Below are 13,074 nucleotides of genomic sequence, written 5' to 3'. Positions count from 1 at the left end.
TCTGAGATTCTAATTGATTTTGTTTCAAATTGAGTTGTGATATAATTCATAAACTTTAAATGATTCAAGTTTAAAAAATTATATATATATAATTCTTGAAAAAAAATTAGTGATATGCAAAAAGAGTTACAAAAATATTTTTTTAATTTAAATAAAAAATTTATTAATAAAAAAGTTGACAACAAAAATTAATCTTAATAATATAAATAGGCATAAAATCATCATAAAACCAATTTTTTTTTATTCAAACACATCAAAATCTTTGTATTTAATATATATTATTTGAATAAAATTTTAAATACAAAATAGGTATTAAAATTATTTTATTATTTCTACTCGTGTTACAAACACATTATAATCTTTCACATTATTTATAAGAACTATCGGCCAGTGAATAATAAGAATATAAAATATAAGTATTTGTACGTACACCAAAAAAATAACATGTAAATATTTATTGTTAAAAAAATGAGACGAATTAATGGTTAGATAGTTTATCAAAATTTTAAGATATCTTTATCAACATATTTTAAAATTTATGGTTTATTTATTCCGATTTTTTTTTCTTATATATTTATTATCCTTACAATCACATGATACACGGGCAATACTTGTTTAGTTCAAATATTCAGATACTATTTGCCTTTAACATGTCTTCAAATTTGAAGACTAGGAATAATATTTAATGTTCATATTCATATATCAGCTCGCATCTAGGGCAAGTTTGATACACATCTTAATAAAAAAAAATATACATTAAAATTAGTTATTAAAATTAATTATTAATATAAAATATGTATTTATATATATATTGTGACTAATTGTAATATATAAATAATATTTTTGTTAGAAAAAAATGAATTTTAGAGATAAGTTTTTTGCACAAATCTCATAAATAAATTAAAGAATAAATATCTTTTCAAATTCTGAATATTTGTCCGAAAAATGAAGTATCTTCCATAATTAAAAAATTTTTAATCAATATTTAATTATTTAAGTAAATAGTTTAAACAATATTTATTATTGGTCTAAACATCTCTTGACAAATTAGTAAATTACTATTTATATAGACTGCTTAAATTAGTTACCTGGATAATTAGGGACCTATTATAAATTTTCATATTGTCAATTAAAAAATAATTTATCTTTTAAACAAGAAAAGAGTATTATTTACTGTGAATTAAAAAAACCTTGTCCGTTTGTTTATCTATCGCTAGACTTAACTTCAATAGTAATACATACGCAAAGAAAACTATGTCTAAATACTATATTTTATGATGCTCTTTTGTATGGATTATATGGACTAGTCAAGAGTGCAATATAGCGTTAGGGTGAAGTGAAAGAAAGTAAGAAACAATGAATTCAAATATCCCCAAGTTGGATTTAAAATAAATGTCGAGTAAAAAATACTTAACAACCCAACTCTAGCCAGTTCACTTTGGATTTGACTTTGTTGGATCATAGTAGTGTGATTCTAAAAAGTTATCCTAGCTTGGGCTCTAATAAATCCTAGATAAAATTATTACAATTTGATAATATTGTAGAAAAGTCAAAGTTTGGTATTTTAAATTATTGCTAATATTTTATTCCGGTGGTTTTTAACTTACCCTAAGACTAACATACAAGAGTTTTAACTTAATGAGATTGATTATTTTGTATCCTAATATCATCTTTTATTTATACAGCAGTGTGACAGGTTCAATAAATATTATTATTTTAAATTAATATTTAATTAACAATAATTTATACTAATAGTTATAAATATTTATACACAAAATATATAATTTATATTTATTAAATTTTATACACATAAATTAATATAATTTATATTTATATTTATCAAAATTTACTCACATAAATTATTATTTAAAATAATTCAACATATATTGACCAAATTTAATAAAAAATACCGAACTCCTAAAATTTTCTGTAATTTATATAGCAGTATTAATATGGGAACAAAATCCCTTTCAACGTATATGATCAAAATGAGAATATAGATTTATTCATATAATTTCGACATTGAGAAATGTAATAACAAAAAAAAATTAACATAATTAAGAATCTCAATAAACATATTTATTTAAATTCAAAATGTATGTGCAAAAGTTTCTTCCCTAGACCTAACTCTTAAGCAAGCGATTTACCAAATTTATAATTAGTGTTGCAGTTTTTGGTAACTAAACAAATCTTATATTTTTATTATGTATTATATTTCATATTAATAGTTTAAATTTAAGATTAATAATTTAAAATTTAAATTTTAAAATTTTTATATTTTATTTCTTTTATTATTTTTAATAATAAATTAATTTTCAAAGAATATTACACTTTTTATTTTTTCTGAAATGCATTAATATTTGCCAATATAATGTGCATTTGTGCAATAATAACTCTTGCACGAAATATATTACAGCATTTTCCTAACAAAGAAAAAAAAATCTTATTGAAAAAATTGTCTAACGAAATTTGTCAAGAAGTCATAGAAGTCTGCACTCTTCATCTAGTTTTATGTGAACGTTGGATGTCAACTCTCCTTTGATAAAACTCTGTTGATTGAAATATTACAAAAAATGCAGGTTTAATGTTTTTAAAAAATAAAATTTACTAAAAGTTATGTAATTTTTTTATATGGAAAATTTTATAACTTTTCTGTTCTAATTATCTTATTTAGAGAATTAATATAATTATTACAGGTTATTTGACCAAAGTATATATTTTCTAAAACAAAATATATGGTACCCTTAAATAAATGTAATCAACCCACACATGACACACCATCTTTATTTTTATCTTTTGAAATATTTTTTTCAATTTTTTTGTTGGTATAATTTTTTTTGTAATATAGATGGAAGACCGAACCAACTCAGTTTTCCTTAATTAAAAATAATATGAGCAGATCAGTATTACACTTTGCATTCAATAACTTTGTACTTTAAAATAAAGTTCACGGAAAAGAAAATTCTATTAGCATAAAGAATTATATAGTAGCATTATTTTTAAAGTACTTTAATATAAAGTCCATCAATTGATAATTATAGATAAAGTATCTTTGTGGTTGGAGCTTCAATTATTAATCATGGGGTTCACCACTTATTGAAAAGGCTAGAGTCTTTTCAGATCTAAAGAAAAATATTGTAATTGTAATAATAATAAGAACCTTATTTTTTCATGCATGTGATTCACAAGTCACAACTTTCATGTATATTATTTTTATATTCATTTTAAAAATATAAATCAATAAAATTAAATGTGTGATGTTATTTAAATACTTTTAAATATGTTTTAAAAAATATTTTTTATTTTTTATTAAAATATAATTAAATACAAAAAATATATATGTCAGATGAATATCAAATAAATATTTATTTAAAATATGTTTGACGTTTAGACAAACAACTAAATAAAGTATTCATATTTTCATATGATAAAATATGAAAACTTTTGGTGAAAAATAAAACTAAATAAAAGAAATTATAATTAATTTTTAGGGTGCATATATTTCATATGATGTCTTATTTTTTATTGTAAAAATAATAGTATTTATTTTTTATTAAAAAATAGTATTCACCGAATATTAATTTTTTTTTTTTTTGTATACCAAAATATTATACCTAAATCGCTATCTTAGGAAGAGGACCATGGTGGCCCTGCAATATAGGTCCTTTTTTTCTGACAAAAAATAATTAAAAGATTGGTTTGATAGAACACAAGTTGTAGTACCCTGGCCCATAGAAAGAAAGAAAAAACAAAAATAGAAGTAAAGTACAGGTTGAGATCAAAGAAAGCTGAGATCAATTTGTCGGTGCGAGTTAAATTTCTAAAGCTCCATTTAGAAGGATACTAAGATTGAAATATTAAAATTGAGTGATAGAAATTAAAATACAAAGAATAAATTAAGTTTAAAATTAAAATATAAATTTAAAATTTAAAAACCTAAATAAGAGTATTTAAAAAATTATTAAAATTTTAATTTCTATTCTTAAAATTTTTAATCTCATGTCTTTATTTTTTAAAAATACTAAAGAGACTAAAATTTTATATTTTGTAACTAAAATCTTAATTCTAATTTTAAATTACCAAATACAATATTCATTTTTATTTCTAGAAAATAAATAAAGTCTAATAGTTGAACTTTTTTTTTATCATAGTAGTACTCTACTTTTATTTTATTTATTTATTTTTGGTTTTTGTAGTTTGTACTCTGCTTGTATTTAATTAATAATTACACACTTTAATAGTTAATAGATACCTTATGCTCTGTGAAAGAGTTATATTAGTACTTCCATTGATACTATGATAAATTGTCTTAATCACTGTAAGAAATAAATTGTGTTGGCATGGTATTAGAAAGTAGAAACCATCATATCAAATTATCAACATAGAAATTAATGTGTTGGCATGGTATTAGAAAGTAGAACCCATTTTTTATTAATATGAAATTCATGAATAACTAATACAAGAAGTAATAAATAAATAACGTGCTCTATAATTTGAGTTATAGTATTTATAATCATACAGAATTATGAAAGTACTACATGTTAACATTTTTCAAGCACCAATTTTTTAAGTAGGTATGACTTATACAATAAGGAACTTGATGAGGAGTAAATCAGACGAATGATCATGTCTAATGTATAACATAAAGATGCTAATGTGTTTAGGAGAATAATTTCCTCAAAAAACCTTTACGTCATAAATTGGACAATAAGTTTGATTTAAAATATTATAATTTGAGCTTAAATTATAAAAAGAATAAACAAATATGTCATGTATATACTAAAAATTAACTATTAAATCAATTATTTATATAGAATATATATTAAAAAATATAAAACAATATATATAAATATACACCAATACATAATGAAAGATTTGGTAGTTGGCTTTTACTTGCATATAACATTTTTTAAGAACAAAATACATATGAATGGGAATATGTAAAACTATACTCATGTCCTATTAGATCACTTTTCTAAAAGAATTGATAAGAGGCAAACCTTCTAGCCTAAGTTATTCACAAAGTTTGATCTTTTACTCATATTGTCATAATTTGAATTCAATATACAAGTTTTCTGGTAGTGTAGATGATTTATAAATACTTCTATAAATTTCTTATGAGCTCAAAGGTATACCTTAAGAACAATTTGAAGCAATTCATCCCATGAAAATAAACTTGGCAATTTGGCTTGTTAATACTAAAATTTAATCTCTTTTTTTTCTTCTTAACTACAACACTCAAACCCATTACCTTTCACCAGAAGAACTTGTATAGTAGTTTCCTTTTTCCTAATCACACTATTGACATTGACATTATAATAATGTTGGCTATGATTAAAAGATCATAGGGAGAGATGTGATTCTAGCTTAATAATCGATATGAATTTTTTGGCTTGGAACTTTAGTATTTTCCATTACTAACAAACAAGAAAATCAACGGGAGATAAATGAAAAAAAATGAAAAAGTGAAGCCAAAGTTACTTCTTCTTTCCTGCTTTTCCTTCTTTTCTCCTTATAATTTCATCAGCATATTTGATACCCTTACCTTTGTATGGTTCCGGGGTCTCCATCTACGAATTGAAGCAGTAAACTGGCCAATATCAGATTCATTCATTCATTCATTCATTTCATTCATTCATTCTGGGGTCTGTAAGCGTCCTGATCATATTCATTCATTTATTTGTGAAACATGTAAGAGTTAATATATGTGTATGTATATGCATCTGGAAATGTATGTAGTTAAATAGTATAGATTAGAAGCAATTCAAAGATACAAGCATTGATCTAAATCAAAGCTTTTAGGATGCTACTACATCTGAAGCTCCATGACAAAAACAACAAATTCCTGAAACTACCAATGGGAAGTTAAATTCACCTACGAAAAAGCATATCCTAAATTCCTAATTACTAGGTTGTCTAGTCAACACCTAATTACAAAGCATACTCTTAAGTCTTAACAATGTTTTCCTGTCAAAGTTCATAAGAATTTAACATCTACATATGAGTAAAATTTTATAAATTTAACACCATAAGGCGCAAGCATAGTAAAAAAAACATTTGTTTACTAATTACTGCTAATAGATCAAATCTTGTGGCAAGAGGTCTTGAGTCCCAAATAAAAGAGGGATCAGTAGAATGAAGTACCTAAAACATTAAAACAAAAAACTCTTATCTATTATTATTCAATTGAATCGTCAAGTACTAGTTAAATGCAATAAACATAAATTAAAAGTGTCGTAATAATAATTATTATAAAAAATTTCAGTTACAAATATTCAAATTCTACAACTTATACATACAACTTATACATATTAATTTATGGCGCGGGTCTCATTCTAGTTCTGATTAAATTCTACTTCTAAGGTAAGAATTAAGCTCTCTCTCTCTCTCTTTTTCTCTCTTCCAAAATTAGAAGGAGAGACAGGAATAACATCTGCTGATAGAATAAATAAACCAAATTTTGGTCCTCGTGGCTCTCTATTTTATCCTATTCTTTTGTTCTAACTTATTATTAATTACTTAAGAATAATCATCATTAACCGATTAAAGTATAATTGTTAATCCATCAAATACTAAGAAACTTGTTTGTGAAAAATTTGTGTGCTATTAATCCTTACTTACACACTACTTCTCTTGTAAACTAATACTGTAATTTACTGGTAACTGTAGGGTCTTATTTAAACCAAAGAAAATATGGCTGCTGCTATTGTGGGAGGGGCATTACTCTCTGCTTCTGTTCAGGTGTTGTTGGATAAGATCATTTCCACTAGTGTATATAAAAAGTTTTACCCATAATTAAAGTGATCTGCGTGCAAATTAATAAATAAGATTACTTCAAACATTACAGAACAAAATGAGGAAACACCCAAAATTGAAGTAATCTGTGATCCAACAATAATAAGGAAACACCCAAAATAATCACAATGACCTGAACTTTTTCCTACGCCTACATGAAATGGCAAGCATTTAAAATAACTTAAAGAACAAAAAACTGCAGAAGCATAACTCTGAAGAGGAATTGAATTTTAACAGGGTTGAAATTTTAAAAAGTTAAATCATACTCTACTATCTACCACAATAATGCAATAAACCCTAAACAGATAAACATATTGGGTGTTAATATTGCAATTCACATCAAAAACAGATTCAGTGTCAATATCCTAACTTACAACTAACTTCATTATATTATAATTTGCAAATACTAGCTCACTTTTTCATGACATTATCTTGAATAAATTCAAAATAAATTCACCAAATAACATATTTAGAACCAAAATTAGCATGATGAATAAACAGGAACAACAGTTAGTCAAACTAAGGGAACACCAAAAGTATTTAGGGCACCCTGATCTTCTGTATGCATAAATGAAATGCAGGGGTTTAAAACCACTTGCATGATTTCAGAAGAATTCATAGAAGTCAACCGTTGACAAGCAACTTAATTGCAAGCCAGAACCAAGGATTGACCATAATCTTTTGCACACACGACACTGGATATCTCGTCATACAGAAACATCATTACTAAGATTGAAAATATTGCTCTTGGTCTTCAATATAACAAGATATTGTCATAAAATGTCTAGTTGACCATAAGATGTGATAGCACCCATGGAAATCATGAAAACAAGTAAATATTTTAAAGGAACTAATAACATTGGCAAAGGAATTACCACACATATATATCACCTAATAACTGCTTCTAGTTCTATAAAATTTTGGTTCTTAATCTTCACTGCTTACATTCCTATGCTTGCAATAACATGCTACAAATATTGTATCATCTAAAGTTCTCAACATTACGGTTGCAACATGCTAAGATCTAATCACTATAACTACTACTAGTAGGAATTACCATTCTTGTACCCAAGCCATATGATTCAAGCTCTATTGCACTCTTCTGGTCTATCTTTGTAATCATTGGTGTCACATTTTCCAGACCCTGCAGATAGAAATTGTTTATATTTCCATTGACAACTAAGTCCGTAATTTAGTAACTTGCATATACGCGCTTATTTTTCCATTCACTTATTCCACAATGAAAGTTTTGCAAGCTATTAATAAATAAATATTGATCCAAATTTGTTGGAATAAAGTTTAAACAAAGAGAGAGAAAGAAGGATTTTAAAAAAATACAAAATGTCAATTGACTTTTAGCATGAAACTTATTGTGACATAATGCATCAAACTTATCATTTTACAGTTCAATGTCAATTGTGACTTTTAGCAGTATATTTTCTAGTGCATTGAAACAAATTTTCAGCTGCTAATGTGATATGTAATTCTTGGACTTGATAATTTTGTTGACAAAACAGCAATAGAACACTAAAAGCAGCTCCCTCATTAAGTTTTTGTTATGATACCCCTCCCCTCCCAACCATCCCTCTACAACATCATTTTAAGATCTTAAGTACATCTAACTTTTCTAGTGGCAAAAAATTCTCTCATTAGTCAATACTTCATCATCTTTTCTTCGTATTAACTATCTCACAGCAACAAAATTCAGAATACACATAGTTACCATCCTATTAGACATGTATGTAACAATCTAAGAAAGCAATCTTATTTTAGTTGCTATCCTATTAGACATGTATCTAAAGATCCAAAAAATCATATGCTGCATGACAAATTTACTCCGAAGAAAAAAAGAACTAGAAACAATACTCTGCAGGTAAGTTTTTTGGTTCCAACGCTATTGGAAATGGAGATACACAGGATCAAAACCACCTTCACATAGCCACATAATTTCCACGGAAAAAAACTAATGAAGGTATATACATCATAAATAGAGCATCTACATCATAGATAGGGCATACTTAGGGTACTTTTGGCAGGGTAATAGGATGTCATAATTTATTTCCATCTTTATATTATTCATTCCTATTAGTACAATCCAATCCCATGACTACTATAAATAAGATTTCAGCTTGCCATCAAGCTAGTTCACCATACAAAACATATGTCATGAAAAGATAAAGTAACCACTAACTAAATAAAGTGAAAATTTCATTACTTTTACGATGGGAAGGTCGCGAAAATCATTCTTCACTCCAGAAAATCATGTTCTAGATTCTTACTAATGAAAAAATCAACGCAACTTCATTTGTCTTTAAACTTCATCTAACAATTAGCAAAAATTAATAAACTTATGCAACAAGTAGTCATGATAAGGATGTTAGAATTTTATGCACCTGTATGTATAAAGTTTGCAGCCAAAATAAAAGTGATCCGTCTACAAATTTGGATCCAACAACAAGAAGTAGCCAAAGTAAGGAATCACCCAAAATAATCACAATGACCTGAACTTTGCTGACAGAACAAAATGCTAAAGAAGCAAAACTTTGAATAGGAACCAAATTTTAACAAAGCTGAACCAGGCTCTCAACATAATCAAATGCAACGATGTAACGAGGGTTGGACGAGAATTTAACGCGTTTAACACTATTATCTCTTCGGTCATAAAAAACTTCCTCAGAACTATGGCAGCCGCTCAACATGAAGACATTTCCATTCTCAAATACAAATCGTGGAGATAGCCATTCAACACCGAGATGGTGAAAACTAATCTTTAGCAATTGAGTCCAAGAATTTTCATCTCCAAACTCCTTCATTTGCCATGCAATAAAATGAGTGTTCTGGTAATCATGAAGAAGATACAGGCTATTTCCCCAAACTCCCAGAGTTGGCTCTTCACTGGGGATCTCATCGATACCCTTTGGAAGCGGAATCTCTTTACTTGTATCCGATTTCAGGTCAAAAGAAACAAGCGTTAACATATCAAGTGTAACAGCATCCCAATCATAATCACCTTCATGCGGGGTACGGAGAGCTATCCAATTAAGAGTGCCACCGATGAAGTAGCCATTAACTTCAGGAGAAAACGGAAAAGCAGGAAAACTTTTGATCCTCTTCCATGAACTGCCACCAAAGCTATAAACTTGCGTAATCAATGTTCCAGAAGAATCCCAAATGATAGCCAGTACCTTGTAACTATCACTTGACTCATCATACCCAAATCCAAGAACATTGTGCATATTGACACGTAAGCACGGCGAGTTCTCTGAAATACCCCCTGTGAGAGGGTTCAATAAACGCACCCAGATATCACTAATATCGGTCTTGGGGTGGTCAAGAGCATGGGCCACACAAACCAACCCGTTGCATGAACCCACAACCCAGTCTTCTACGTATAGGGAGTAGCGATTCTCTTGAGCAACAAGAGTGGATGATGGATTCTGGATGAAGGATTCAACGCTACTAAACACTAAGTCCCAGTTTTTTCCTTCGCCGAGGGTGAGCGGTTTTGTTCGCGTAAGGAGGAGGATGCTATTTTTGGGTGAACGGTGAAGGTGAAGTTTGACGAAGTGAGGGTTGGAGATGATGGAGTTCCATGACTTGCACACAAGCTTCAGGCGCGTCAGAGGCTTTGCAGGAAGCCAAGAGAGGATCTCCATCACCACCACTTCACACAAGAGGACCGCCGCTGTTGGGTCTTCAGGCTCCATCTGCATTCCCGTGTGTCTATTAATCTGGAGATTATTAACGCCGTTTCTGAAAACCAAAAATTTGTGATCGCGCACAAATTTGAAACTTGATCAAAATAGTGTTTTACAGTAGAGAAACTGAGAAAGTATTCTTTCAATTTACTTAGTAGTGGAATTTTAAGAAAAACCTATCCGATCCAATTTTATATTAGTAGTTCGGTTTGATTCGGTCTTTTTACTGAGACCATCCGAACCAAACTAAACCAATTAAAATCGACTTGGTTTAATTCGGTTTATTCGGTTTTCAACTCAAAAAATGAATTCAGTCTCAGTTATTTCCCATGCACTAAAACTGTCCTATATTATTTTCAACAAAAACATATGCAACAAAATAACAAGTTTAATTTCACAAAATCATAAATACAGTCGTACAACATAATAACTAACAAAAATCTTGATACAAGAAGTTCAACAACAAAAGAAATTATAATACAATAATCCAAAAACATGAAAAGTTCAACACAATAAAAAGAAAAAAAAGTTGCTTCCGTTAATTTGTATAGCAAAGCAGCCATATTTTGATGTTTCCTAGCAAGATCGCAAAAAATTGTTCAGCAAACAAAGAACCTGAAATCAGAAATTGAGTTATAACAAATAATACCAAATAGGGTTGTATATTCAGGAAAAAATGAATGTTAAACAGTAGTATGAATGCTTAACTAAACTAAAAATGTGCCTCTAAAAGGTATTCTCGATTCTCAATCTTCAAATTAGGGGAACAGGGCCAAAATTAGAATCATAACAAGTTTTAGCAAATAAACACAGTTTACAAACAAAATCATTGAATACAACCAAACTGATTCCAAACAAGTAATCAACATGACTCAAATCATTAACAAAGTAGTAAAAACATAACAAAATTAAAATCATCAACAATTTTGTAAAAATAAGGGAAGCAGAAGATGGAACAATAATCAACCTCACTCAGAAAAATCAAGAAGCAAAAAAAAAAAAGGCAAGAGACTGAAATTTTCATGTTGTGCACTAATTCCACATTCTTCCTCTTTCACCTTCTCCTTTCCTGCATTAGCATTGAATAAACAAGAAAATCAGAATCAACCCTAAAAAAGAATTACCCGAAATCACATAGAACAAAAAAATTCAGAATTAAAAAATAAAATCAGAATCAACAACTCAGCCATAGAATCAAGAACAAGCCAACCAAGTGTTCATCCCAAATTAGAATCAATAAGAATACTAAACCAGATTTAAAAAAATAGAATCAGAACAAAAAAATAAACCTGAGGCTTAGGCTCCATTACAGAGGACGACAGAGATGCTGCGACAGAGGGAGATGCTGCGACGGAGGCGACGAGGCTAGAAGAACTGGAAAACAAATTAAAATGAAGAATAAATTAAAAAAAATTAATAATAGCAGTGAACCAAGAAAACAAAATTAAAATAAAAAACACCAATCAATAATCAAGAAGAAAATTATAACAAAAATAGAAAAGGAAAAAATGGCAGATAGAGAATGAAAACTCAGAAAGAAAGTCAAGAATAAACCTGTGTGACGGAAGACACGGCGGCTGGACTGCGCTACGCTGTGCTTCACGGAGGGCGATGGTGCGTGCTGCACTACTACTGCTGTTTCACTGCGTGGGAGACGATGGAGAGAGAGCGGGTACGAGAAAGGGAGAGGGAGAAGGAGGGGATAAGGGGGAGAGAGGCTCCTTCGCGGCTGCTTCAGTCTGGACTCCGGAGGATGGCAGAGGAGAGTGGAAGACGAGGGTTGAGAGTGCAGAGTAGGGCAATAAATGTTTTATTTATATACCGGTTCGGTTTGGTTTAGTTCAGATTTTCTTAACCAAAATTAAAAACCGAACCGAACCAAACAAAAAACTGCAAAAACATAATTTTTCGGTTATTTCAGTTTTCAGTTATTTTGATTTTCGGTTTTCTTGATTCGGTTAATCGGTTTTGTTTGGTTTGGATTGGTTTTGAACACCCTTAAGAAAAAGTATTCTTTCAATTTACCTAGTAGTGAAATTTTATTTTTTATTTACCTTTTTTCTGTACAGTGGTACTAATTTTTTTATTTAAATATTAGGTTATCAAACAAAAAATAATATTTAAAATTTAATTTGAAAGATAATTAATTTATAATATATAAAAGTTGATACCAACTCTCTCCACAATGAATTTAAGCCATCTTTTCTTTGCTAACGATGTAAACCACGGCTGGTTGTAGCAGTTTATACACATCTATAAACCGCTACTGCCAGTAGCGGTTTATATAGAATTGTGAATCAATGTATTTGCGTATTAGATTTGGAAACAATGCATTTGCGTAATATTAAGGATGAAACAATTTAATAACGTAAATTGCCCGATTTAGGACATTTACGCAATTTTAAACCTTAAACTATTTTTTCACGTAAATTATCCTAAAATTTTCATCCAAAATTTATTAACAGCCTAGTTTCAATAACCAATAGGGGTGTCCATGGATCGGATCGTATCCGCAGATCCGCGGTAAATATCCGCATCCGATCCGAAAATTGCGGATACGATCCGATCCGCAAATTGATCA

General features: G+C 28.8%; 1 protein-coding gene across 4 annotated transcripts; it reads right to left on the bottom strand.

Moving 5' to 3' along the window:
• Nucleotides 1-6,564: 6,564 nt before the first annotated feature.
• On the bottom strand, nt 6,565-12,277 carry LOC107491153 (F-box/kelch-repeat protein At3g23880-like). Of its 4 annotated transcripts, XR_002376279.2 has the most exons (6): nt 12,048-12,277; nt 11,783-11,867; nt 11,461-11,562; nt 9,189-10,548; nt 7,853-7,939; nt 6,565-6,805 (listed from the first exon to the last, which is right to left on the bottom strand). XR_002376279.2 is itself a non-coding variant. In XM_021143514.2 (4 exons), exon 4 carries the CDS (start codon nt 10,506-10,508, stop codon nt 9,357-9,359), a length of 1,152 nt encoding a protein of 383 aa, XP_020999173.1. In that variant the 5' UTR covers nt 10,509-10,548; nt 11,461-11,562; nt 11,783-11,867; nt 12,048-12,277; the 3' UTR covers nt 8,812-9,356. The 4 variants fall into 4 exon arrangements, 1 of the variants encoding a protein (XP_020999173.1); XR_002376278.2 differs by lacking the exon at nt 6,565-6,805 and having other exon boundaries at nt 7,550-7,939; XM_021143514.2 differs by lacking the exons at nt 6,565-6,805; nt 7,853-7,939 and having other exon boundaries at nt 8,812-10,548.
• Between the last annotated feature and the right edge of the window lie 797 nt (nt 12,278-13,074).

This window comes from Arachis duranensis, chromosome 5 (genome assembly GCF_000817695.3).
Source record: "Arachis duranensis cultivar V14167 chromosome 5, aradu.V14167.gnm2.J7QH, whole genome shotgun sequence".
Taxonomy (NCBI): Eukaryota; Viridiplantae; Streptophyta; class Magnoliopsida; order Fabales; family Fabaceae; genus Arachis; species Arachis duranensis.
This window is presented reverse-complemented; position numbering and strand designations above follow the sequence as displayed.

Coding starts and splice junctions, on each gene's coding strand:
- LOC107491153 (XM_021143514.2), bottom strand. CDS start 10,508: ATGCAGATGGAGCCTGAAGACCCAACAGCGGCGGTCCTCTTGTGTGAA.